This window comes from Dermacentor silvarum, chromosome 1 (genome assembly GCF_013339745.2).
Source record: "Dermacentor silvarum isolate Dsil-2018 chromosome 1, BIME_Dsil_1.4, whole genome shotgun sequence".
Taxonomy (NCBI): Eukaryota; Metazoa; Arthropoda; class Arachnida; order Ixodida; family Ixodidae; genus Dermacentor; species Dermacentor silvarum.
In genome coordinates, this window is record NC_051154.1 from 138,354,567 (window position 1) to 138,381,490 (window position 26,924).

The window sequence follows — 26,924 nt, forward strand, 5'->3', positions numbered from 1 at the left end:
CCTCTCTTAAACACACCCAGCACAAAACAAATCATTTGGATACACAAATACTACAATGGAATGTGAGAGGACTTCATAACCTCGACGATATTAGAGAACTCCTACATAAACATAATCCAAAGTTGCTGTGTGTTCAAGAGACACATCTGAAACCCACAAATACAAACTTTCTTCGTCACTACACCTCTACCGTAAAGACCGTGATGTGGCGAACGCCTCGTCTGGCGGTGTAGCAATAGTTGCCAACAAGTCTGTAGCTTGTCAATATGTCGCCCTTCAGACGCCCCTTGAGGCAGTGTCAGTTCGGGCACTTCTTTTCAGGAAGTTGGTAACCGTATGCTCCATTTATATACCCCCGAATCATCATCTCGATAAAAAAGACTTCCATAACCTCATTGATCAGCTTCCGAACCCTACATACTCGTGGGAGATTTTAACGCTCATAACACGATGTGGGGAGACTCACGATGCGATGCGAGAGGTATATTCATAGAAACCTTCCTCGTGAACTCCGGTGCATGCCTCTTCAATAAAAAGGAGCCAACCTATTATAACCTCCATCACAATTCATACTCATCAATAGACTTGGCGATTGGTTCTGCTTCCCTTTTTTTTTCCCACTTAGAATGGAGTGTAATTAAAAACCCATTCGGAAGTGATCACTTTCCAGTCACACTAAACTCAGTTACCCAACATAACTCCCCTCCGCATGTCCCTAGGTGGAGACTAGCGTCCGCCGATTGGAAACTTTTTAAAGAATCGACATTTATATCACGCGATTTTATCAATGAATTTAGCATAGACGACGCAGTAGCTTATTTTACCGCTTTATTATTGACGCAGCAGAGAAATGCATTCCACAAACAAGTGGCAGCTCGTTCAAAAGACGAGTGCCTTGGTGGAATGAAGACTGCAAGCAGGCACGCAAAAAACAAAATAAAGCATGGGCATGCTCCGTCGATCGCCAACAGCTGAAAACCTCATAGAGTTTAAACACATTAAATCACAGGGAAGGCGAACGCGACGGCAAGCCAAGAGAGTAAGCTGGGAAAAGTTCCTTTCAGGCATTAATTCCTATACCCAAGAGGCAAAAGTATGGAACGGGATACGAAGTCTTAAGGGGCAACAAAGCCATCCATTACCCCTGGTAAATGACGAAGGAAACAGCCTAGAAGACCAAGCTGATGCGCTTGGGGAATACTTCGAACGGGTGTCTAGCTCTGTGCATTATTCCCAATCATTCATCAGTTACAAAGAAATAGAAGAACATAAGGCACTTGACCGCAGATGCAAACAAAACGAACCATACAACAGTCCCTTCGACATCGCAGAACTGAAAGCTGCTTTGAACGCATGCAAAAGCTCCGCGCCGGGAGCTGACAGGATCATGTACGACATGCTCAAGTACTTACACACTGACACACAAATTACGCTCCTCGCACTTTTCAACACAATTTGGGCCGCCGGATACCTTCCAGCTAGGTGGAAGGAAGCTATCGTTGTCCCAATTTTGAAGCATAAGAAAGACCCATCCTTGGTATCGAGTTACCGCCCAATAGCACTGACCAGCTGCCTATGTAAGCTGTTCGAAAAGATGATCAATCGCCGTCTGTTGCACTTTCTTGAATCCAAAAAGTTGCTCGACCCACATCAGTGTGGTTTCAGGGAAGGGCGGTCGACAACAGACCACCTCGTACGCGTCGAGGCTAACATTCGTGACGCATTTGCGCACCAACAGTACTTTTTGTCGGTGTTCCTCGACATGGAAAAAGCATACGACACCACTTGGCGCTACGGAATTCTGCGGGATCTGTCGGGGATGGGTATCCGTAGGAACATGTTAAACGTCATTGAAAGTTACCTGACAAATCGGGCATTCCGTGTTCGAATTGGTAATGCTTTGTCCAGGTCATTATCCAGGAGACTGGGGTGCCGCAGGGTGGTGTAATCGGTTGTACCCTTTTTGTTGTAAAGATGAACTCCTTGCGATCATCTATTCCGCAAAGTATTTTTTATTCTGCATATGTCGATGATGTGCAAATCGGATTTAAATCGTGTAACCTCGCCGTCTGCGAACGACATGTTCAGCTTTGCCTAAACAAAGTGTCCAAATGGGCTAACGAAAATGGATTTAAGTTAAATCCCCAGAAAAGCTCCTGTGTGCTCTTTACAAGAAAGAGGGGCCTCGTGCCTGAGCCCACTATCGAACTCCTTGGCCAACGCCTACCTATAAACGCAGAGCACAAGTTTTTAGGTGTGATACTGGACACTAAACTATCCTTCCTTCCCCACATTAGGTACCTCAAAGTTAAATGCCTAAACACAATGAACATTCTCAAAATACTGTCACACACAACATGGGGCAGCGACAGAAAGTGCTTGTTGAACCTGTACAAGAGCCTAGTACGTTCACGCTTAGATTATGGTGCCGTGGTGTATCACTCTGCTGCGCCAACCGCATTAAGAATGCTGGATCCGATTCATCATTTAGGCATCCGATTGGCCACGGGCGCCTTCAGGACAAGTCCCGTACAAAGTCTCTACGTGGAATCGAACGAATGGTCTCTAAATTTACAGAGGTCATACTCTAGTTTCACTTATTTTCTGAAAGTGCATTCGAACCCTGAATACCTATGTTACACGACCATAAACAATACCACATCTGCCACACTGTTTCGCAATCGACTTACAGCAAGAGAGCCGTTTTCGCTGCGTGTCAGAAAGCTAAGTAGTGAAATGGGCGTCCCATTGCTTGAACATCGCCTAATGCCACCATCAAAGCTGCTACCTCCGTGGCAGTGGCTGGTGGTAGAATGTGACACATCTTTTATCGAGGTTACAAAACATGCTCCACAGACACACATTCACATGCACTTTTTAGAACTTCAGTCAAAGTACTGTTGCCCTGAATTTTACACGGATGCGGCAAAGTCACATGCCGGCGTATCTTACGCAGCTTTGGGTCCTTCCTTCTCTGAGTCCGGCATTCTGCACCCTCAGACAAGTATTTTTACAGCAGAAACCTATGCAGTACTGACTGCAGTAAAACACATCAAGGAATCCGAACTACAAAGACAATAATATTCACAGACTCCTTAAGTGTTGTAAAAGCTTTACTGTCTTTAAAAAAGCACAAGAATCCTGTTTTTATTGAGCTTTATTCACTATTGTGCACTATTTATTCATCCAATAAACATGTGATAGTATGCTGGGTTCCTGGGCGTAGGGAAATAGAAGGTAATATGCTTGCCGACAAAATGGCTACATCAGTTGCATCGGATGCTGTTAATTCTACCATGACTGTCTCAGCTGGAGATCTTAAACCTTTTGTACGCAAGAAGCTAAAAAAACCATTGGCAACGTTTGTGGGAAGCTGAAACTAATAATAAGCTCTTTGTAATAAAACCACAGTTAGGCATGTGTACATCCACAACGAAACACGGCACATCGATGTCCTGTTCTGTCGACTCAGAATAGGGCACACGTATGGTACCCACAATTATCTGCTGACTGGTGATGAGCCTCCAACCTGTGGCAAATGTGGCGAGAGGCTCACCGTCCTTCATGTTTTGCTTGAATGCCAGGAAGCAGAACTTCTACGTAGAAAGTATTTTTCTTCAGCTTACAGAGAGCATATTCCTCGCCATCCGGCAATGTTCCTTGGACCAGAGCCGTTTTTCGATAGCAAATCGGTTTAAACTTTTTAAATGATTTTGCTCTATTGAAAGTGATAGGCACGAGACATTCGTAGCGCATCCTTTTTTAAGAGGCTCCTGCTGCGATAGGATCGCTTTGTGACGCCCATGCTTCCATGCCCTTGCGTTTCAAGGGCCTTGGAAATGCAGTAGTGCTACAAACGACATATTGTAGTTTATTTTATCCCCCCTTGTCAATGTATTTATTGTTTTAAAGTACATTCATTGGTCATTTCCATAATTTTATTACATGTGTTTACGGACTTTACTGCCACTGTTTTTAGGCCCCTCTACAGCCATGTCACAACCAACTACATAATTAATTACTTCATTGTTAACTCATTAACTGTGGCCTGGCGCTCTTTGGCCATACTTGGCCCTTGCGCCACAAAACACCAAATTCATCATCATCATGAACATCAAGTCGCACATACCACTTGGCACTTCAAAACTACATTGATAACTCCTGTAAATACGCCTCAGCAGCATTTTCAAATCGGTGACATCTTTTAGGCTAACAATAGCGTTTGGCAATTGGTTCCATATTTCTGTCACATCCGGGAAAAATGAGTATCGAAATGTATCACTGTTAGTTCGGTACGGCTTTATGACGTAGTCGTGGTTAGTTCGCGGGTTTCTTATGCCTGGAGCGTGTAGATATTTGAGCTTATCAATCTTAAGTTGATCCTGCATTATTTGACAAAGTACCTTCAGCCTATATTTGTTTCTACGTACCTCAAGAACATCCTAGTTACAACGCTGTAAGATCATCGTGACCGATTCCTTTCTTCGGTACGTCGAACAAATAAAACGTGCCGCTAGTCTCTGTATCCTATCCAACTTGCTCTTAAGCTTCACTTGATGGGGACTCCAAACAACGGCTGAATATTCTAGTATCGTCCTGATGAAGGTGGTGTATGTAGTATGTTTTACTTTACGCATAGCATGTTCCTGTATTTTTCTCAGATAGTATAACTTTTGATAGGCTGTCATGCAGACGTTATCTATATCTTGGTTCCATGTCAAATTTCATGTTATTGTTACCCTAGATACTTCATGGTACGCATTATCCAACAAGTGTCCTGCAATGCTGTAAGAAAAGGAATAGATAGTTTTCTTTTTGCTGATGTGTGTATCTGTAGATTTGGGATATATTATTTCCATTTTCCATTTCCTACACAAATCATCTAAGTTTTGCAAACATTTCTGAATTTTAAACTGGTCATCTAGTTTAGTAATTGTGGTGTAAATTAAGCAGTCGTCTGCGAAGAGCTTAACCTTAACACCCTCTTCTGCCACGCTACTGATGTCATTGATATAAAGGAGAAACAATAGTGGTCCCAATATTGAGCCTTGGGGCACTCCTAAGAGTACAGCTAATGAATCTGATACATAGCCATCCAGTTTAACTACCTGCGTAGGGTTTGTTAAATATGCTTCAATCCATTTTATTGCACATTCATTTATTCGTGCATTATGTAACTTGAAGATTAATTGGACATGAGGTACTTTATCAAAAGCTTTCGCAAAATTCACGAAAATGACATCAACCTGTTGTCTTATATCTACTGCCCCTGCAAAGTGGTGAATTGTTTCTATTAACTGTGTAACAGTTGATAGCCCGGTCCTGAAGCCACGTTGATAAGGATATAGTAAATCGTTCTGATCTAGAAACCTGAATATGTGCTTTTGCTATTATATGTTTGAAGACTTGCTAGTAACTAAAGTAAGTGACACTGGACAATAATTTGTTGCCTGTCTTCGGTTACCTCCATTAAATAGAGGTATCACGAATGCGGTGCGCCAGTCTTGCAGCAGTGAGCGAGCTGTATAAGATTTTCGAAAGATGATAGATAATGTGACATCCATTCTGCGTATCGTTTGAGGAACACAGCAGGTTTATTATCGGGTCCGCTCGAGTTTTTCGTATCTAATTTGAGTAGTGTCTGAAATATCCCTTGCTGGGTGATTTCAAGTGTTTCCATTGGAACAGTAGGGGGAATAAGTCTTCTGTACTCACAGTAGTTTCTGGGACGTCGAATACAAATTCGAAAAAATTGTTAAGATGGTTTGCTATTTCATCCTTTCCTCTTATAATGTCCCTTCCAACATAAATTTTTTCTACCATTTCTTTTCTGTCGCTAAAATATCGCCATTTTTTTGCGTGAGGACCTAAGGAAATCACTGAGTTTTTTTTTTCAAAGAATGTTTGTTTAGATTTAGCCAAAGTACGCTTGAGTTCAGTTTTTAGATTGGCCAACACTACTGGCGACGTGTTCCTTTCACGCCATCTCTTAGTTTTTCTTTTGATATGAAATATAGCTTGGGTGATCGAAGGACTTGTTTGCTTTGTTTTTTTAACCCGCGATGGAAGATATTTGTCCATGCAATGACTTTTAACACATTTGAATTCTTGCCATAATTCTTTTACTGTTTTTAGACCAGCGGTACTCTTGAAAGTATCAAATTGAATCTCTAAAAAAATCAAGAATCGAAGTGTCATCAACCCTAGCATAGTCCTTAATTTTTACTGGCACTTAGCTCTTCACTTTCTTAGTTGCTCGGATAGGCACTTCGCGACAGATCATCCTGTGATCCGATATACCATCTTCTACCGTCACATTGTAATCATTTAATTTACTTGATAGGAACACCAAGTCAAGTACTGACCTTGACGTCGGTGTAATTCTGGTATCTTCAAGCACGATTTGTTTCAAATTTTACGTAAACATAATGTCTAGTATTTTTTCAGCGCTTACTGATTCCACACCACTATACGAAACATTTTTCCAGTTCAGTTTATATACGGTAGGTTAAAATCCACAGTCATTACCAACATAGTGTTCGCATTTACATGATAATATAAAAATTTGTTCAGGTTTTCGAGAAACTCAGGGGAGCTTGAGGGTAGCCGATATACAACTCCGATAAGGAAAACAGTACTTTCACGAGTTTTTTTACACCAGAGTGTTTCTGGTACTTCACAGTCAATCAACGAAGCATTCAGAGAACTTTTGTCAACGGCGGCGGCGTTTCGAAGCGTTCGCACTGAACGCGCGTGACGTTGGTGACGTGTTTATGAAGAACGTGCCAACGTTTGTCGTACAGCCTACAGCGGTGTACCGTAGTGAACGTGAAGCCATAGTACCTGTGGTCACTAAATAAAGAAACCACCGGATCATATATATTTCTCATTCTTTAATAGCTAAAATAACCAATTACGCCATCACATCGTAATAGTTATAATTGGAAATACATAATTACCACCATAGTACAGGTACGTCGTAGTGGAGGGCTACCGATTAATTTTGACCACCTGGGGTTCTTTAACGTGCACTACAATACAAGGGCACGGGCGTTTTAGCGGCCGTCGCGGCCGGGATTCGATCCCGCAACCTCGTGCTCAGCAGCGCAACGCCATAGATGACGGAGCCACCACGGCGGGTCTGTTCACGTTCATCAGGATGTTCAACTCCATCCCTATGCCGATGACATTGCATTTCTCTCCTCATCGCGGGACATTAACACGTCATACCAAATTTTCCAATAACATTTCTATCTGAACAATACTACTAAAAAGGCAAGCTCTACGTCTGTGTCTGCGGCTGCCAAGTTGTGTGGCTAACAGTGTGCTTCTTCTGGAGGCTCGAATTATTCCGCTTGCTTCCAGATTTCGGCAACTTTCTGTCATGACTTGCCTGAAGCTTTACTGTGCACCTCTTTCTAACATTTATTTCGTTTTCATTAATACTCCTGATTAATTTTTGCAAGACATGTTGGTGGAGTTATGGACAGCCGCAGGTTAGTTTTGTTCAGGGTCTGTTATTGAAATTTCAAGTTAGTCTACCGTGCCTGATTTTTCCAAGAACAAGTTCGCTGAAGGTTGAATTGATTTTTTATGATATTTTTTTCCAAAACACGCAAAACTTCTTACAGCGCGCGTACTGGAGGTCCCCTTCAAGATCATCTCGGTCAATTTCATTCTAAATTTGTAATTTCTAGGACGCAATTTAAAGTTTAGTGAAGGCCGGAGTTGTCATCTTTTCCAATCGCTTAACTGGTCTTTTGCGCTCCATTTGTTTCATTTCACCCTAATATTTCTGGCATAAGTTCTGGCAATTATCTTGGCCATCAGAAAATTGGGTTATCAGAAATTTAAAGTAATGTTTACAGATTCGCATTCGGTCTGTACAAATTTACCTTCGAATAAGCGGTCACACTTGCTGAGCATATTTTCGACACTTGTCCCGGACAGCTTTTAACTCCGGTTTTTCTGTGTCCCCGGACATATTGGAATCTTCTTAAATGAATCCGTTGACTCGCTCTCATCATCCTCACTAAATGGTCTGGTTTTAAATATTCTTCCCGGTTTTTCTTTTATAACAAGAGCTATACTTAAGCACCTTTCATTTATAAATCTTTCATTACGCTCGGATATATGTGCCGGTGATGGCGCACGAATAAGGAAATTTATTTCTATACATTTTATTTCTATGCCCGCGAAAAAGCCCAGGGGCTTCCTGTACGTGGTTGATACCGCTTGGAACGGTGTAAATAATCATTATATATGCGTAACACATATACGTACGAAAATATGAAGTCCGTGTGCGAACATGGAAAATGAATGCGAGCTTAGTACATCTCATAATAAAATATTTATGCTTTGCAATAGCGTGATATAGGTTAGGAAAAAAAAAGGCATAAACAATACTTCATAGAAATCTAAACGAACAATTTAATAACAAAATACACACATAACACCTATTTTTGCAGCCCACCAATCGCATAGCGGCCCACTTGTGGGTGTGTCCCGCCCAAGTGTCTGGAAATCAATCCCTACTCATGTGGCCTTCTTCGCCACACTTGAGGCATCCTCGGCCGTGGCGTCGTCGTCAGCAGTGGACAGTCCCGGCTCATATGCCCTTCTTGGTTGCACTCGAAGTGTGCACGGCCGGCGGTGCTACTCCCTGATCTGCCACGCTCCGAATGGCGGACGCCCCCGTAGATGAAAGTGAGCTGCTCCTTCTCGGGGGTGTCCTCACACCAGCAGTCCGCTCCAGCCGCCAAGACGCCTTGGTTGTGGACGTTCTTGTGCCAGGTAGATCCCATGGCGCCCCAACCTGCGCCTGTGTAGTCGCCATTGTCAGAGCAGCCCCACCGCACAACAGCCGAGCGGGAGACACCACGAATTCTGATGGTATGTAACGCAGGCCGATCTGTTGCCTGACTACTTACCACACGGCCGCCGGGAGGTTGCTGCTACACTTTGGCTCCGCGCCCACGGCCTAACCCGAAGGAACCGGCTGTGACTACTCACGACTTCAGCCATCAAGCGTTCTTCTCATAAATTTGTTCGTTTCACTGGCTCATACCCACTGTACGTGGGGATTGGTGATGATGCGGATAGAATTGCAAGACGGTGAGTAATTCCGAGAAAACAACTCAGATAATTGGGAAAGAATCAAGAAAATTGAAAACAACAAATAATTATAAATTTAACTGTAAAATATTTTGAAAGTAATAGTAGAAGGCGAAAGCCTGCGAGCTGTGGAAGAAGACGACGAGGAACGCGCGAGCAGTGGCACGATCGCGTCTCTGACCACGTGACGTGTGCATTCAGGCACGCACTAGGCACAAAGCCAGTACAGGGGAGCAGCCGTGGTTTCAGGGAAGCGTGGATCGTCTCGCACCGCAGGCTCGGCTTCGGTTCCCACCTAGACCGAAATGTACTAAATTTTCTTTACAGACAGACACACAGCCTTCACCCTGCCCTAGGGCAGAGCGGCGCGCCGCTCCCACGTGGGGACGGGTAGGCCGAGCCTAACCGCCGCATCGCGGGCTCTCTGGACAGCCCAAGTTTGTCGTGAATTAGTTCTGAGCCCTGGATGGCAGAGCTCCATTCTTCTTCCGTGATGCGATGTGATATTTTCGTTTCAGAGCCACTAATTTACTTTGGTTACAAGAACGTCCCTGAGAAATGTAGCGTCAATCCGAGCATATTTAGACGTGCTTTTACTCTTTCAGGCGTCGGACATTTTTCGATAAAGCGCAGTTTCGCCAGCGTCGCCGCAAGGTCACCGCCAAGGGCACCGCCAACATAGACGCCTAACAATTTCGCCCTAAAAGTGTTTTTCCGAGCGTGAAAGAAGCCCGCCGAATACACACATAGTGCTTCGAGCGGCCGGTTGCGCGGCGATTTTGCGTGTATTCGCGGCATTCTTTCACGCTCGGAAAAACACTTTTATGTAGCACGCATTGAGCAACAGAAAGCTGTATCGCTAGTTTTTCATGTTGCTGTACAATTTTCCCATTGACACTTTTCATCTAATTAAAATATTTGAGAAGTCGATTAATTACGAGTAATATAATTAGGCGGAATACAAAAAATAATCTGAATATATCCATGCGACGGCAGACAACATTGCCTTGGTTCTGTCCAGCTACGTGGCATTTGCATATTTTTGAAGTTTGGCCCAAGTTACGTGAAACACCATGTATAGGGTGTCCCGCTTGCCTTAGGAAAACTCTTCGAAGCAAAAGAAAATATTTAAAATTCGCGGTGCAAGATACGATTATAAGTCCTACTGGGTTCGGTCGTACGATTTCTAACGAGCGAACGCCGCAGGTCTTATATTCAATCGTATGTCGATCGCAATCGTATGTATAATCAATCGCAGGTCTTATAATCAATCACTGTGACTTTACAGCGAAGCTGTTAAGGGCTCAGTCTCCGATGGTCGTGTCCGCGTGTAGAAAAAAGCTCTCGTTGGCCGTATGCTGATGTGCGAGTGAAAGCGCGCGAGGGACGCGCGCTTTCACGGGTAGCGAACCCACAGCGGAGAGCAAACGAGACTTCTTCCGTCGCGCAAAAGGCTGTGGGGGGGGGGGGGGGGGGGGTATGGGAGGGAGGGAGGGGAGGCGACGTTTTGCTGCAGCACCAAATCAGTATCTTGCGACCGGGCGCAAGGGGAACTGGCGGCTCAATCACACAGGCGAAAGGAGGAAAGCGGGAAGGCAGCGCGCGAGGGAGGGAGGACGGCTTTTGCTCTGCGAGCAATTAACTGCGTACTTTGCGGGCCGACGGGCGATCACGCGCACCGTATCTTGAAAGCAATCTGCAACACGGCTCCTACCTTTGTATGCGGTGTGCTTTCGCCGCTGTTTCCGTTAAACCGATAGACCGCATGAACCTTCGCTCGCGTCTGATGGTGCGCTTCCTCACGCCAGCGTTTTGACAGCGCACGTCAGATACGCACAGAACTGTTGTCAACGACGGCGGCGTTGTGCCCGCGTTCGCACCGAAGGCGCGCGGCGTTTGTGACGTGTTCATGAAGAACGTGTCAACCTTTGCCGTACAGCCTATAGCGGTGTACAGTAGCGACCATAAGGGCAAGGTCCCTATGGTCACTAAATAAATGAAAACCACCGGATCATACTAGATTTCTCATTCTTTAGTAGTTCAAATAACCATTTACACCGTCACATCCTAATAGTTATAATTGGAAATACATAATTCCCGCAATAGTACAGCTTCGCTGGTCTTCCATCTCCACCCCAGTGGAAGGGCTGGAAGCGGCAGTGACTACTCACGACTTCAGCCATCAAGCGTTCTTCTCATAAATTTGTTCGTTTGCCTTCGGTCACTGGCTCATGCTCACTATGTGGGGATTGGGCATGTTGCGGTTAGAATTAGAAGGCGGTTAGTAATTACGAGAAAACAACTGAGATAATTGGCAAATAATCAAGAAAATATAAAATAACAAATAATGATAAATTTAACTATAAAATAGTTTGAAACTAAAAGGTAAGCAAGTGTTACACGTTGTGAAGGCGAAAGCCTGCCCGCTGTGGAAGAAGACGACGACGTACACGCGAGCAGTGGCACGATCGCGTCTCTGTGACCACGTGACCTGTGCATTCAGGCACGCACTAGGCACACCTTCAGTAAGCCAGTACAGGGGAGCAGCCGTGGCTTCAGGCATAGGCGCCGACTACGGGCTGGCTGCGGGGCTCGAGCCCCCTCGGGAGTTTTCCGCCCCCCCCCCCCCCCCCCCCGCTCCTAACATGTCACAACCAGAGTCCTATTACCCAAACCGTTTATGGTTGCTTTTGAGTTCCCTCTACCTTTTCCCTTAACATGTTAATGTGGCTAAACGCTTATTGCATCATTGTTGACGAGCACGTGCACGACTTTCATTAATACCTTCGCTTTATTTCTGAAAATCCTGACAATAGGAAACCATGCGCATTAGAAGCACCAACGGCGGCTACCTCATCTCTATTTTTTTACTTCAACAGGTTATTTTAATTTCCAGTGTGAACACAATGCAGAGACACATTATATTTCAATGTGTGCACAGGACAGCGTTTATTATATTTATTAGTATAGAGAGAGGTAACCAACTAACAATTATTTCTAATGATAAGGATATCCTATGTCTAGAGAATCAATATGTTGCTTTGTGTTCAACTCGCTACAAATTGCTTTGCGCACTTTTTTGACACTGAAAAATACCTGCGGACTTCAGTGACCCCTTCGGCAGAGTCCTTTTTCAACGGTGTGTGAAATGCACGTGAATTATATGTGTCTCAGCATTGCTTCTCTTTCCAGTAGGTAATGCTAGCGACTCATGAAAAAAAAAACTGATAATAATTTGCAACATTTATTGCGGATGAAATCATCGTAACGTGCATGCAGAGGTCATAAATATATATAATTAACTTAATAACAGAAGTGACGCCAAGCCGGATTCACTCGAAATCAGAATCAATAGCAGTCATGTGCAGCAGAGCTTTTGCATAGGACTCGGAAAAAAAAAAAAAGAGGCTGCATTTTCGCCGCAAAGGCGAAGCAGTATTAGTGATAGCGAAGCATAAGACAATTACACGAAGGGAGATTCTTCCCGCATAAATCCATGTAAGAGCCGCATCTCTAACTTTAAAGAAACTGTTTTTTTTTTTTAGTCCAACCGAGAAGCAATCGCGTTCACCGCTGATTCCGATCGCGCTCCACTGCGGAATATTCCCGCGCCGCGTACTTTTGGGTGTCGCAACTTAAAAAAAAAAAAAAAAAAGCCGGTCACAACTTAAGAAGACAGGAGAGGCGCCCCGCCTTAATCACTGAAGCGCAGCAGCCGATTGCCACCGGGACTAAAGCTGACGCGACTCGGCCCAGCTCGAAGCGCGGGCTGCCATGTCCTCTGTCGGCGGGGTCACTGGCCGTCCGGCTCATGAAGTCAATCCAGAGCGCGCGCCCATTGGTGGATGCTCGAGTGCATCCGACTTTGAGGGGCAAATGTCGCTGCCTTCTAAAGTGGTACACGACTATATAGATGGCGAGAGGAGGTGATCGCGGAGGTTTACGGCGGATTTCATACTCGTAATTGGAAAAATTAGATAAAATGGCCCGGTCCCATGTAAGGTTCGTCAAAATTGCGGCAAAAAAGTGCGGCCCTCACAGGAGTTTGTACGTTAGTTATATCGCCTATATGAATTGTAGTAACATTTACTTACTAATTAAAATAACAAACATCGTGCAATGGCCCGGTCCATTTAAGCATGTAAATATCTCGCTGGATGACCACGAGCAGTCGCTATCACAACGCTGGCATTATGAAGAACGCCGGCAGTGGGGACGAACGGTTCGTACAGCCATGCGATTCACCGCGACTCCGAAAATTAGAATCATCATCTGCACATTTTTATGTACACTAAAGGACGGCCTCTGTCAGCGATCTCCAATTACCGCTGTCTCTTAACTTAGGCTATGCGATCTGCAACACTTGGGGCGCGGAAAAACAACCTCAGAAGGAAGACAGCGTGCATGAAGTTAGCAGCCATCCATGCTCGCCCTTGATCATTGCACCCCCCAATGATTACCAACAATTCGATACGGCACGCAGGCCGCGTAAGCGTCAACCGCGCGCAGTCATTCGCAGCTGCGGCAAGGCTAGATGAGAAGACGCGTGCTCTGCTCGCTATGCGCGCATTTGATCACGTGACCTCCAACTAACCCGAGTATTGACCGCGTGGGAAGATAATGGCGATCAAGCCGCCGTCCTTTTCGGCTCAGTGTTACGCGCTTTTAACTGTGACATTTTTTTCTCGCACCCACAGTGTATGGGTCACTCACTTATATGACTTTTGGACTTTATACGGAATATCACGGCCACGACGACAGCGAAAAATTGCCTGGAGTGTCGATACAACTGCTGTCGCAATAAAAGGAGAAATATAAAACAGGCGTAGAACTTGCTTCTATCGCGGCTGCGGACGTTGCAATGCGCACTCGCTACAAACACAGAATGAGCACCAACGAGAAAACCAACAGTGCAGGGCACCTCGCTTATCGGTACTTCGCCAGAACCCGTCTGACGCTGAAAAGGAAGCGTATTTTCCACCGTATAAGCACCAGCGGAAACATAACACTAGGCGCACGGGGAGACAGCGCCCACGAAGGGACCAGCCATCTCGGGTGGCCCAAGCTTCAACTCGGCGCAGATTAACTCCAAAATAAAGCGCGTGACCCGCGTATGTAAGGCAGATGCAGGAAAAGTAGGAGTTGAGGACCCGCGTGTTCTAGTTGCTAGGCAAAACAAGACTCCACGCCGCTATCAAGAAGGTTCCTCAGCTCACGTGTTTCCATCAGCGAGTGATATGTACTGCCGGAGGTTCTATGAAGTACTTGGCGCAGTGCTGTCTTCGTTAAACAACAGGTATCTACCTGATATGTGGCAGCGTAAGTACCACATTGAGCAGCTTGCCATAGGGAAGTTCTACGGGGATAGCGTTCTACGGCGACGACCTTGAGCCAGGACGCCTGATTTTGCAGAGAGATATGCTGATTGACATTTTAAGCCAGAAAAGGTCGGCATTATTGCACACATTCGAGGACGTCGTGCACATGTTTATGGGGGGCAAGGGCGAACGCCTGCGAAACCTTTTGCCGGAAATTACCAAGCTAAAATAAATTGCGTTGGCAATACCAGTCTCGTCGACCACATCCGAGTAGGTCCTTTTTGTTTGCCTTCGGCGACTGAAAATGTACTTGCGGTCGACGACTGGACAAGCCCATTTGAACCATCTGGCAATTTTGCACGCCCACAAAGAGCTCTCCCGCAAAATCAATTTGAATAAGATTGCCGACGACTTCATTTCCAGATCAAGTGCCCGAACGAACACTTTTTCAATGATGGTGAAATCATCGCATCAGACAACGAACTGATGTCTTTAATAGTAGAAAGACACCAACGTACAAGTCAAGGCAAACCACCTGGCTTAGAAAACAACGCAAAAAGTTATACAAAAGAACGGAAATGGGGTACATAACAGCTCAAACAGAGTGAGGCCATTTGGGTATGAAAAGAGGTGTGGTTGCGCTATTTGTATATTTCCCTAGTCTATCTGTGCATTTTCCTTATTCATTTTTATTCGTCATATGCTGCATTTGCCGCTCAATAACACAATCCACGCTGTTCCTATATATTTGCTATCGAGTCCTTTCGCGCTTTTGAGGTATCGCTGTCTTATTTATTCATTTGTTAATATTGTGAGCGCTAACTGTGCAGTTCATCATCGTCTTCATGTGTATATACCCATCCTCATAATCATGATCATTTTGTCGGGGTGGTGTTCTTGGGCTGTCTCGCGCTGTGTGACATTACAAGAGCTCTGCCTTCGTCTCGGGCGTCGTCTCACAAGTGGTGGAGGTGCGTTGATATCCCCACCCTCTTGCTCTACCGGTCACCCTTGGAGCTCCGCTCTGGTCGACGGTTGTGCTCGCCGACACCAGTCATGGCACAAACCACCGCATCCACTGCTGCCACCACCTCAGCTCCGCCAGCTGGGCCTATTTGGTCCGTCATCGCACCGCAACGCGACCCTCAGGTTTTTTCTGGCCTTCGCGGCGAAGACGTGGAAAACTGGCTTGACCAGTATGACAGGTTGAGCGCTTGCAACCATTGGGACGAGTCACACAAGCTCCGCAATGTTTCCTTCTACCTGAGGCAGGTCGCCCAAACTTGGTTTTTCAACCATGAGCGCGACTTGCTTGATTGGCCAGCATTTACTGCGCAGCTGCGACAGATATTTGGCACATCTGCTGGGCGCTCCGAAGTAGCGAAACAGAAGCTCGCTACCCGCATCCAGGGAGCCGAGGAATCCTATACCTCTTACATTGAAGACGTTCTGGCTCTCTGCCGTCGCGCTCAGAGTGACATGCCCGAAGTGGAACGTATCCGCCATATCCTGAAGGGCATCAACTCCGTTGCTTTTCACGCCCTTGTTATTCAGAACCCCACTTCCGTTAGTGACATCATCATGACTTGCCAACGACTTGCCACGATCTGCTCCTTTCGTCTTACACGCGCCTGCTGCGACGCTCACCTTACCGACAACGACGAATTGCGAGCGCTCATCCGCATCATTGTGCGAGAGGAGCTTCACGGCCATGCTCCGGCCAACACCGCCATTGCGTCTTTGCGCGCTCCTCCTCCCAATTTTCGCGAGATCATTAAAGAAGAACTGTGGTCCATGCCAAGTGTCACACATGCCCGGTCCCCTGCGCCTGTTTGTGCACCTTCTTACGCCGAGATTGCTTCGCGGCCTGTGGTCTCAGTTCCATCTGCACCTGCCACCGTTGTCTGCGACCACCTGGCCTCGATGGCAGTGAAGGCCCCCGTGCAACCATACGACTCTACCTGGCGCCCTTACCGCCCGGTATGTTTCTACTGTGGCATACGTGGTCATATCTCTCGTTTCTGCCGCCAGCGCCAACACGATGAACGACTTGGCTATTCCGCCTATGAGAGAGACTATATATGTCCCCAGATCGGACGCCTACGTTCGAGGACCCTATATATCCTCGTCACGTCACTGGCCCTCACCTCCGTTGTCCCCAAACATATCCCGGTCTTCTCGCTCATCCCGTCGTCGTTCCCCGTCTCCGTTCCGCCGTACTTCATCGCCCCTGCGTCCTGCCTCCACTTCTTTCGACAACCATCCAGAAAACTAGACGCTGCAGTTTTTGGAGGAGAAACTGCTTGTTTGCGAACTGTCCCAATTCCTCCTGCTCGCCCGACTAATTTACTCGCTGTTTGTGTGGAAGGTGTTTCTGTCGACGCTCTTATTGACACTGGCGCCGCCATCTCTGTTATTCATCGCGAACTATGCTTCCGTCTACGAAAAGTGCAAACTCCGTATGTTTGTCCGGTCTTATGTGACGCCAATGACAGTCCGATTTACCCTACCGGACAATGTACTGCTCGCGTCCTCATCGACGGAATTCGCCATCATATACAGTTTACTGTGCGTTCGTCGTGCGCTCATCCGATCATCTTAGGCTGGGATTTCTTGTCAGCTGCATCTGCTGTCATTTCGATGCGGACAACCACTTATACATATTACGGACACCGAGCTATCTGGCGCTGCCGATTTCTCGCCGCCCCACCTTGTCACAGCGTCAGATTTTGTTCTTCCACCCGGCCAAGCCCGCATTCTCACCATTAGATCTAGCGAAAATATCGACGGCGATGCAGTGGTTTCCCCTTCTCAGCGCTGCATTTTTTGGGGAATCGCCATCGCTTTTTGTCTAGTGCGTTTCTCACGCGGCTGCGCCAGTTTGACCGCCTACAACACGACATCAGAGCCACTTCTGCTGCCGGAGGGGTCCATTGTTGCCATGCTTATCGACGCAGCACCAGGATGTGTCGTCACTGCTTCGCCTGTTTCCTCCTTCGCCGAGTGTACGCCCACGGACGGTTCACCCAGTGCTCTCAGGGTCACTGTGAGTTCAGATCTGAGCCCAACTCAGACTGATGCCTTGCTGACCATCTTAAGGAAACACCAACCTTGCTTTGACGTGTGTTCGGATGGCTTGGGTCAAACAACCGTGGCCGCTCATCACATCGAAACCGACGGATCCCGTGTCATTCGTCGCCGCCCTTACCGTGTATCGTCGGCTGAACGGAAAGTTATAGAAGACCAAGTCAACGACATGCTCGCACGGAACGTTATAAGGCCTTCAACAAGCCCTTGGTCGTCTCCTGTTGTCCTAGTTAAAAAAAAGGACGGTTCGGTACGCTTTTGCGTCGATTATAGGGCACTAAACAAAATTACCCGTAAGGATGTATATCCTATGCCCCGTATTGACGATGCTTTGGATACCTTACAAGGTGCCGAATACTTTTCGAGCCTCGACTTGCGTTCTGGATATTGGCAGATCCCGATGCATGAGCCCGATAAAGAGAAGACGGCGTTTGCAACACCTGATGGCCTTTTCGAATTCAACGTAATGCCTTTTGGTCTGTGCAATGCGCCAGCCACATTTGAACGAATGATCGATACCGTACTACGCGGCCTCAAATGAAAAACCTACCTATGTTACCTGGACGACATTGTCGTCTTTTCGTCCAGCTTCTCCCAGCACCTAGAACGTTTAGACGACGTTCTCACGTGTCTAGCTAAGGCCGGTCTCCAGCTCATTACTAAGAAGTGTCGATTTGCGAGCCGCAGCATCAAAGTATTAGGTCACGTGGTCAGCAAGCACGGCATTGAGCCAGATCCCGACAAGGTCGCTGCTGTACAGCATTTCCAAACACCAACCACACCTAAAGACTTTCGCAGCTTTCTCGGATTAGCGTCGTACTTCCGCCGCTTTGTCCGTGGCTTCGCGACTATCGCAGCTCCTCTTCATAAACTCCTGACCACAACCACACCCTTTACCTGGACGGATGAATGTGAAGCCGCCTTTCAGACCCTCAAGCGATGCCGCACATCAGGACCAGTGCTTCGTCACTTTGATCCCACAGCCTCTACTATCCTCCACACTGACGCAAGTGGGCATGGAATAGGCGCTGTCCTGCTGCAGCAGAACCACGCGTCTGAAGAGCAAGTCGTGGCCTACGCGAGTCGTACTCTTTCTCCTGCTGAGCGAAACAATACTATCACCGAACAAGAAAGCCTCGCCATCGTATGGTGCTTACAAAAGTTTCGCCCCTATTTATATGGCCGCCAATTCACAATTGTGACTGATCACCATGCTTTGTGTTCGTTGCCCTCCCTGAAGAATTTGTCCGGACGCCTCGGTCGTTGGGTTCTGCGTTTGTAGGAGTACGACTACACTGTCACATATAGGTCTGGCAGGCAACATCAAGATGTTGACGCTTTATCTCGTTGCCCTCTGTTGCCAAATGCCCATGTCTCACCTTCCCTCCATTCGGCACCGCTCAGCCAATCAACCACAACCATGGCCCCGGTACATGCAGTTCGTGACCTCGGTCGATATTCTGTCCTCAGAAGACCTCGCCTCCCTCCAACGTGCAGATACGTACTGCCGCACAATTATCGACCGGCTCACTGGCTTATCCCATCCTCCCAACAGCCGCTTAAGACGACAACTGGCACGGTTTAAACTTCATGATGGCCCATTATTGCGGCAAGTTTACCACCCTACCGGTCACCGATGGGTCCTAGTCGTCCCTCGCTCACTTCGACTGAAAATTTTACAAGCTTTTCACGACGACGCAATGGCTGGCCACTTAGGATTTCATAATACCTACGACCGCATTAAGACTCGCTCTTTCTGGCCTGGCCTGTCTACTAGTGTTGCCAAGTACGGCAGTTCGTGTGCGTCATGCCAACATCGAAAACGTTCGACCTCTCTTCCCGCCGGCCCTTTACAACCATTGCCGTGCCCGTCCGTTCCCTTTGAATTCGTGGGCATCGACTTATACGGACCCCTTCCGCTTACACCCGCGGGTCACCGCTGGATTCTCACTGCCGTGGACCATCTCACTCGCTACGCTGAAACGGCAGCTCTTCCTTCTGGTGCGGCCACTGAGGTCGCCGAGTTTGTCCTGCAAGCCATTATCTTGCGCCACGGTGCGCCTCGTGTTCTTCTAAGTGACCGTGGCAAGACATTTCTTTCCCACGTTCTTGCTGAAGTCCTGCAAGTCTCAAACACCATCCATAAGACCACCTCTGCGTACCATCCCCAGACCAATGGTCTTACCGAGCATTTCCATCGAACACTGTCCGACATGATCTCCATGTATGTGAAACCCGACCACGAAAACTGGGACACTATACTTCCTTTCGTCGCGTTTGCATATAATACTGCCGTTCAACGCACAACAAACTACAGCTCTTTTTTCCTCGTGTACGGCCGTGCACCGTCTTTTGTTTTGGACACCACCTTTCTCTCTACGCCTTCTGTTCCATCCACATCTCTTCCAGAGGAGTTCGCAGCCCGCGTCGCCCACTGCCGCGAAATTGCGCGCGCCCACAACGCGACCATTCAGGACAAGAGGAAAGTCCGTTGTGATGCGACCCGTCGTGTCATTTCGTTCCGCACAGGCGACGAAGTGCTCCTGTGGACACCTGTTCGAGTGACAGGGCTCTGTGAAAAATTTCTTCACAGGTGTCGCGGCCCATATACCGTGCTTGAATGAACATCTGCCGTGAACTATCGCGTAGCTCCTGTTACCTCGCTTACTGACCGCCGTTGCCGTAGCACTGAAATTGTTCACGTCTCTCGCCTGAAGTCGTATCTTCGGCGTTCCGACCGTTTTTGACTCGCTGCCTTACCGGCCGGTTTCTTGAGGGGGGTAAGTTAGTGTGAGCGCTAACTGTGCAGCAGTAGCGCACCCAGAATCTCTGCCGGGGGGGGGGGGGGGGGGGGGGTTGACAGTTTGCCAATACCGTCTAAACAGCACTAATTTCGATTTCTTCACGGGAAATGGTCAAAAATGCGCTTTTTGTCAGTGTGCAGACGATTGCGCGTCTTACATCTCAGTTGCAGCATTCAAACGCGTAAGGAAAGAAAAGGGGTTAGGAAAGAAAAGTCGTCCCCCCCCCCCCCGTCGGTGCGCCACTGCTGTGCAGTTCATCATCGTCTTCATGTGTATATACCCATCCTCATAATCATGATCATTTCGTCGGGGTGGTGTTCTTGGGCTGTCTCGCGCTGTGTGACAATACAATTGCTCTGCCGTCGTCCCGGGCGTCGTCTCACAATATATTTATTTATTTGAACACCTGATAATTTTTACTCTGTAATCCTTTATTCAGCCTCCGGAAAATAAACGAAACCAGTGGCATAAGGCCTGCTTTGACAAGTAATGAAACTGACGTTATGGAATCACATTATACTTATGCTAATAATTATAGTCATAACTTGTGTTCAGAAATCGTTATATATCGTTTAATTTTTATATATGTTATGTCTTATCTTCTCAATAACTGACGTCAGGAAAAGATTTCTTGATTGTATCTTTTGTATTAAAGCATTTACAAGGCGTTACAAGGCTTATTTCATTAATGTGTATTTGTGCGACGTAATGCGCACAAAACAAATATAACTCCCTAACGTGTTTAAATGAATCCGCTTGTCTCATTGCTCATCCGAGAGATGCCACTCTCTTGGTGGTACGAGGGGACTCGGGCTGTAAAACTTGATTCCCTCCTACTCGGAGGTCTTGCAAATACTCATGTAAGCTCGTCCCTTCAGAGAACAATCTTTCGAGGTCACACGAAGTGACCAGTGTAATCTTTAATCAAGGTAATATATATAGGTTCGGAAAGCTGATCAGGCTCCCAGCCCCCCACCCCCTTCCCACGGAAAAATTAAAACTTTCCGCCTATGCCTTCAGGGAAGCGCGCTCGTCTCGCACCGCGGAGGCCCGGCTTTCGGCTCCCACCAGGCCGAAATATACCCAATTTTCTTTTCACAGCCACTAATTTACTTTGGTTAGAAGAACTTCCCTGAGAAACGTGGCGTCAATCCGAGCATTTTTAGACGTGCTTTGCGGCGTCGGACATTTTTCGTTACGGTGCAGTTTCGCCAGCGTCGCCGCAAGGTCATCGCCAAGGGCGCCGCCAACATAGACACTTAACGCTTTCGCCTTAAATGTTTTTGTTTTTTTTTCCGAGCGTGAAAGAAGCCCGCGAATACACACAAAGTGCCTCGAGCGGCCAGTTGTGCGGTAATTTTGCGTGTATTCGCGGGATTCTTTCACGCTCGGAAAAACACCTTTATGTAGCACGTATTGAGCAACAGAAAGCTGTATCGGGAGTTTTCCATGTCGCTGTACAATTTTCCCATTGACACTTTTAATCTAATTATAATATTTGAGAAGTCGATTGTGTAATTAAGACTGATTGTGTAATTAGGCGGAATGCAAAAAATATTCTGAGTATCTCCAAGCGAAGGCAAACAACATTGCCTTGGTTCTGTCCAGCTAAGTGGCATTTGCATATATTTAAAGTTTGGCCCAAGTTACGTGAAACACCCTATATAGGGTGTCCCAGCTAGCGTTAGCAAAACTATTCGAACAACTTGGCTAACTTTAACTGGGAGACATGGTATAGTTATCTGGATACAAGAGTTCCTTTCTGGTAGACAATTATTTTGTTTCCAGGATGGGGTTACATCGGGTACACTTGAACAGACGAGAAGAGTGCCACAGGGATCAGTTCATTCTCCGTTTTTGTTTAAGAATATGTTGTTATCTTCTGTCCACGTTTTTACAGCGTAAGCTGTTATGGGCTCATTCCAATAGCCGTTCCGGGTCGCGATGATCCGGTATCACCGGAAACGCGACAAAGTACCCGATTCCCGCCGGGATCGAACCCGCGCACGCGGCGTGGGAGCCGGATACTCTACCACTGAGCCACGCAAGCGCTTGCTATCGGGCCGCGGGTAATTAGCACGCAGGAGGAGACGACTCGAGCCTCCGCCAGTATGGTGGCGTCATCTAGGTAAGATGCCTGCAAACGAAGCGTCCGCAGGCACAGATGCCGATATGCGATTCAGAGGAGGTGCGCAATCAATGCGCTCACGAGCTGCCGAGCCTCCAACAATATGGTGGCGCCATCTTCTTTCTGGGGTTTTACGTGCCAAAACCAGTTCTGATTATTAGGCATGCTGTAATCGAGGGCTCCTGATTAATTTTGACTACCTGGGGTTCTTTAACGTGCACTCCAACGCAAGTCCACGGGCGTTTTTGCGGCCGCCGCGGCCGGGATTCGATCCCACAACCTCGTACTCAGCAGCACAACGCCTTACCTGACTGAGCCACCGCGGTGGGTCTGTCCACGTTGATCAGGATGTTCAACTCTATCCCTATGCCGGTGACATTGCATTTCTCTCCTCATCGCGGGACATTAACACATCATACAAAATTTTACAATAACATTTTTCTGAACAATACTACTAAAAAGGCAAGCTCTGCGTCTTTGTCTCGGGCTGCCAAGTTTTGTGGCTAACACTGCGCTTCTTCTGGAGGCTCGAATTATTCCGCTTGATTCCAGATTTAGGCAACTTTCTGTCATGACTTGCCTGAAGCTTTACTGTGCACCTCTCTCCAACATTTATTTCGTTTTCATTACTACTCCCGATTCATTTTTCAAAACATGTTGGGGGCGTTATCGACAGCCGCAGGTTATTTTTGTTCTGGCACTGTTATTGAAATTTGAAGTTAGACTACCGTGCCTGATTATTCCAAGAGCAAGTTCGCTGAAGGTTGAATTGATTTTTCATTATATTTTTCCAAAACACGCAAAACTCCTTCCAGCGTGCATCCTGAAGGACCCCTTCAAGATAATCTCGGTCAATTTCATTCTAAATTTGTTATTTCTAGGACGCAACTCAAAGTTTAGAAAATGCCGGAGTTGTCATTTTCCCAATCACTTAACTGGTCTTTTGCGCTCCATTTGTTTCATTTCACCCCAATATTACTGGCAGAAGTTCTGGCAATTATCTTGGCCATCAGAAAATTGGGTTGTCCGAAATTTATAGTAAGTCTTACAGATGCGCATTCGGTCTGTACAAAAGTAAACTTCTACTAAGCGGTCATACCTGCTGAGCACATTTTCGACACTTGTCCCGGACAGTTTGTCTTAAATCCGCTTTGTCTGGGCCCCCCGACATATTGGAATTCTCTTAAATGAATCCGCTGACTCGCTCACAACGGTCCTCACTAAATGGTCTGGTTTTCAATATTCTTCTTGATTTTTCTTTCATAACAAAAACTATACTTAAATGCCTTTCATTCATAAATCTTTCATTACGCTTGAATATATGTACCGCTGATGGCGCACGATTAATGAAATTTGTTTGTATTCATTTTATTTCAATGCCCACAAAAAAGCTTATGGGCGTCCTGCACGTTGTTGATACCGCTTGGAACGGTGCAAAAATTCATTATATATGCGTAACACTTTTACGTACGAAAATATGAATTCCATGTGCGAACGTGGAAAATGAATGCGAGCTTAGTGCAAGTCATAAGAAAACATTTATGCTTCTGAATAGCGTGATATAGGTACGAAAGAAAAGGCATAACAATACTTTATACAAATCTAAAGGAACCATTTAAAGACAAAATACACACATAACACATATTTTGTCCGCACACCAATCGTTCTCGGTGTGTCCCGCCCAAGTGTCTGCAAATCAATCTCTACTCATGTGGCCTTCTTCGCCACACTTGAAACAGCCTCGGCCGCGGCGTCGTGGTCAGCAGTGGACCGTCCCGGCTCATATGCCCTTCTTGGTTGCACTCGAAGTATGTATGGCCGGCGGTGCTACTCCCTGATTTGCCACGCTCCGAATGGCGGACGCCCCCGTAGATGAAAGTGAACTGCTCCTTCTCGATGGTGTCCTCATCCCAGCAGTCCGCTCCAGCCGCCAAGACACCTTGGTTGTGGACGTTCTTGTGCCAGGTAGATCCCATGGAACCCCAACCTGCGCCTGTGTAGTCGCCATTGTCAGAGCAGCCACACAGCACAACAGCCGAGCGGGAGACACCACGAATTCTGATGGTATGTAACGCAGGCCCATCTGTTGCCTGACTACTTACCACACGGCCGCCGGGAGGTTGCTGCTACACTTTGGCTACGCGCCCACGGCCTAACCCGAAGGAACCGGCAGTGACTATTCACGACGTCAGCCATCGAGCGTTCTTCTCATAAATTTGTTCGTTTCACTGGCTCATACCCACTATGTGTGGATTGGTCATGATGCGGATAGAATTAGAAGGTGGTTAGTAATTTCGAGAAAACATCAAGAAAATAGAAAATAACAAATAATTATAAATTTAAGTATAAAATATTTTTAAACTAATAGTAAGCAAGTGTTACACGTTTTGAAAACGTGAAAGAGAAAGCCTGCCATCTGTGCAAGAAGACGACGACGAACGCGCGAGCAGTGGCACGATCGCGTCTCTGTGACCATGTGACGCCTGCATTCAGGCACGCACTAGGCACAAAGTCAGTACAGGGGAGCAGCCGTGGCTCCAGGGAAGCGGGCTCGTCTTGCACCGCGGCGGCCCGGATTCGGTTCCCACCCATACAGAAATTTACCAAATTTTCTTTTCAAAGCCACTAATTTACTTTGGTTACAAGAGGTTCTTGTAACCTCCCCGTGGCGTCAATCAAAGCATTTTAGACGTGCTTTTACTCTTTGCGGTGTCGGACATTTTTCGTTACGGCGCAGTCTCGCCATCGTCACCGCAAGGTCACCACCAAGGGCACCGCCAACATAGACACCTAACGCTTTCGCCTTAAAAGTGTTTTTCCGAGCGTGAAAGAAGCCCGCGAATACACACAAAGTGCCTCGAGCGGCCGGTTGCGCGACAATTTTTCGTGTATTCGCGGTATTTTTTCACGCAAAACACTTTTATGTAGCACGTATTGAGCTACAGAAAGCTGTACGTCTCGGGAGATTTTCATGTTGCTGTACAATTTTCCCATTGACACTTTTCATCTAATTATAATATTTGAGAATTCGATCGAATAATTAAAACTAATTATGTAATTAGGCGGAATACAAAATATAACCTTAATATCTCCGTGCGACGGCTGACAACATTACCTTGGTTCTGTGCAGCTACGTGGCATATTCATATTTTTGAAGCTTGGCCCAAGTTACGTGAAACACCCTATTAGCGGCGAGAAGTTGGAGTGGCGCCCTCTACGAGTGACGTCACGGCCAGGACGGCGCTCGCTCGGCTGCTGCGCGCGCTCGTTCCCTTCGTGCATGCTTGGAGTATTGGTGGCTCGAGCCGTACTTATTGACAGATATGTCGGCTTCTTTTTACTGTCATGCCTGAACGGCAGTTTCTTCTTCAAAACCGCGAGTCGTGAAAATTTGCGGCGTGGATATCGCCAGCTATGTAGCATTGAAGGGGTCTACTGGTTTTGCAATGCGTATATGCGCAGTGTCTGTCCATAAACTTTGCGTAAAAAGAATGTCTGCAAGTTCAACACACGAAGTTGTGTATGATGCTCCGCAAAACACTTAACATTCCCTTAGTGCTTAGCTATGAGAGACATTGCATTTTACAAGGTAGAAAAATCTTGGTATTGGTATTTGATGTCAATAATATAATTGCGTGTTAGAAGGAAACTGCACAGCGAATCTTTTATGATGATTCTTATTACTATGGTGAGTTGTTCTAGTCAAATATGGCTACTTTATTAATGCGTAAAAGGAAAAGTTAGGCGCGCATTTTGCATGAAAACGCTTGCTAATACTTTCACCGTTCTCTGAAACAGGCACCCAGAAAACGCATTGCTCATGGCTGTTAACACGACGGCGCGTCACGTATAGTATGCATATACTTCACGAATACCATAACAGCAATCACCTGAAAGAAGAGTTTCGTGGTTAAGATCGAGAGCCTATCAATTGCACGCGAGAAAATGTTTCATACCCTCAGTTGCCTTTGTCGACATCATGGCACAGCCCTTACGCAACTAAATCTACCGACTGTGGTTATGGCGAGGCACGCATTATTCGCGAAACCCCATCAGTTCTCTACAACTTCGAATTGAAACCATGAAGCAGTTCTTTAAGCGCCAATTGCAATGCCTAAGGTATACTCGAGGCTATACAGCGCAGCTTAGGCTGCACTAAAGAGGAAAATTTAAACGCCTTCTGCCTCACCATGTCTCTATCCTGCGTTGTTTAACTACACCCCCAAATTGAGAAGTATTCGCTTCGTGAGTACATAAAAGAGAACCTCACATACCCGCCTCATAGAGAAGACACCACAAGCCTCAAACTGATTCACTTGATTTTTGAACTCCACAGGGGAATAATGATATTTTCAATAAGCCTCATACTGCTAATGAATGAGGCTTCGGCTTCTTTCCAGCTGCAGCCATACGGTCCAAAAGGAATATTTCACTAAAAAATTTGGGCCGAGCAGCCTGTGTCAGTTCGCCAAA

The 26,924-nt window shown here is 46.6% G+C and overlaps 1 protein-coding gene and 1 long non-coding RNA gene across 4 annotated transcripts in view; both read right to left on the bottom strand.

Annotated features, from left to right (window-relative positions):
- Positions 1-9,048, bottom strand: part of LOC119450474 (uncharacterized) — a 13,402-nt gene extending 4,354 nt beyond the window's left edge. The window contains exons 1-2 of one of the 2 annotated variants that reach the window (XM_049660932.1): positions 8,931-9,048; positions 8,420-8,821 (exon numbers count right to left, since the gene is read on the bottom strand). In XM_049660932.1, the coding sequence (XP_049516889.1) occupies positions 8,532-8,821; positions 8,931-9,024 (384 nt within the window). In that variant the 5' untranslated portion in view covers positions 9,025-9,048 and the 3' untranslated portion in view covers positions 8,420-8,531. Of the gene's footprint in view, positions 1-8,419; positions 8,822-8,930 lie in introns of those variants that run through there. The other variant, XM_049660933.1, reaches the window with a different exon arrangement.
- The window catches only part of LOC125942674 (uncharacterized), a 34,426-nt gene that overhangs the window by 4,655 nt on the left and 2,847 nt on the right, over positions 1-26,924 (bottom strand). The window contains exon 1 of one of the 2 annotated variants that reach the window (XR_007465301.1): positions 23,919-24,030. The exons of the other annotated variant lie outside the window; for it this stretch is intronic. This is a non-coding gene — a long non-coding RNA (uncharacterized LOC125942674). Of the gene's footprint in view, positions 1-23,918; positions 24,031-26,924 lie in introns of those variants that run through there. 2 annotated transcript variants of the gene reach the window in all.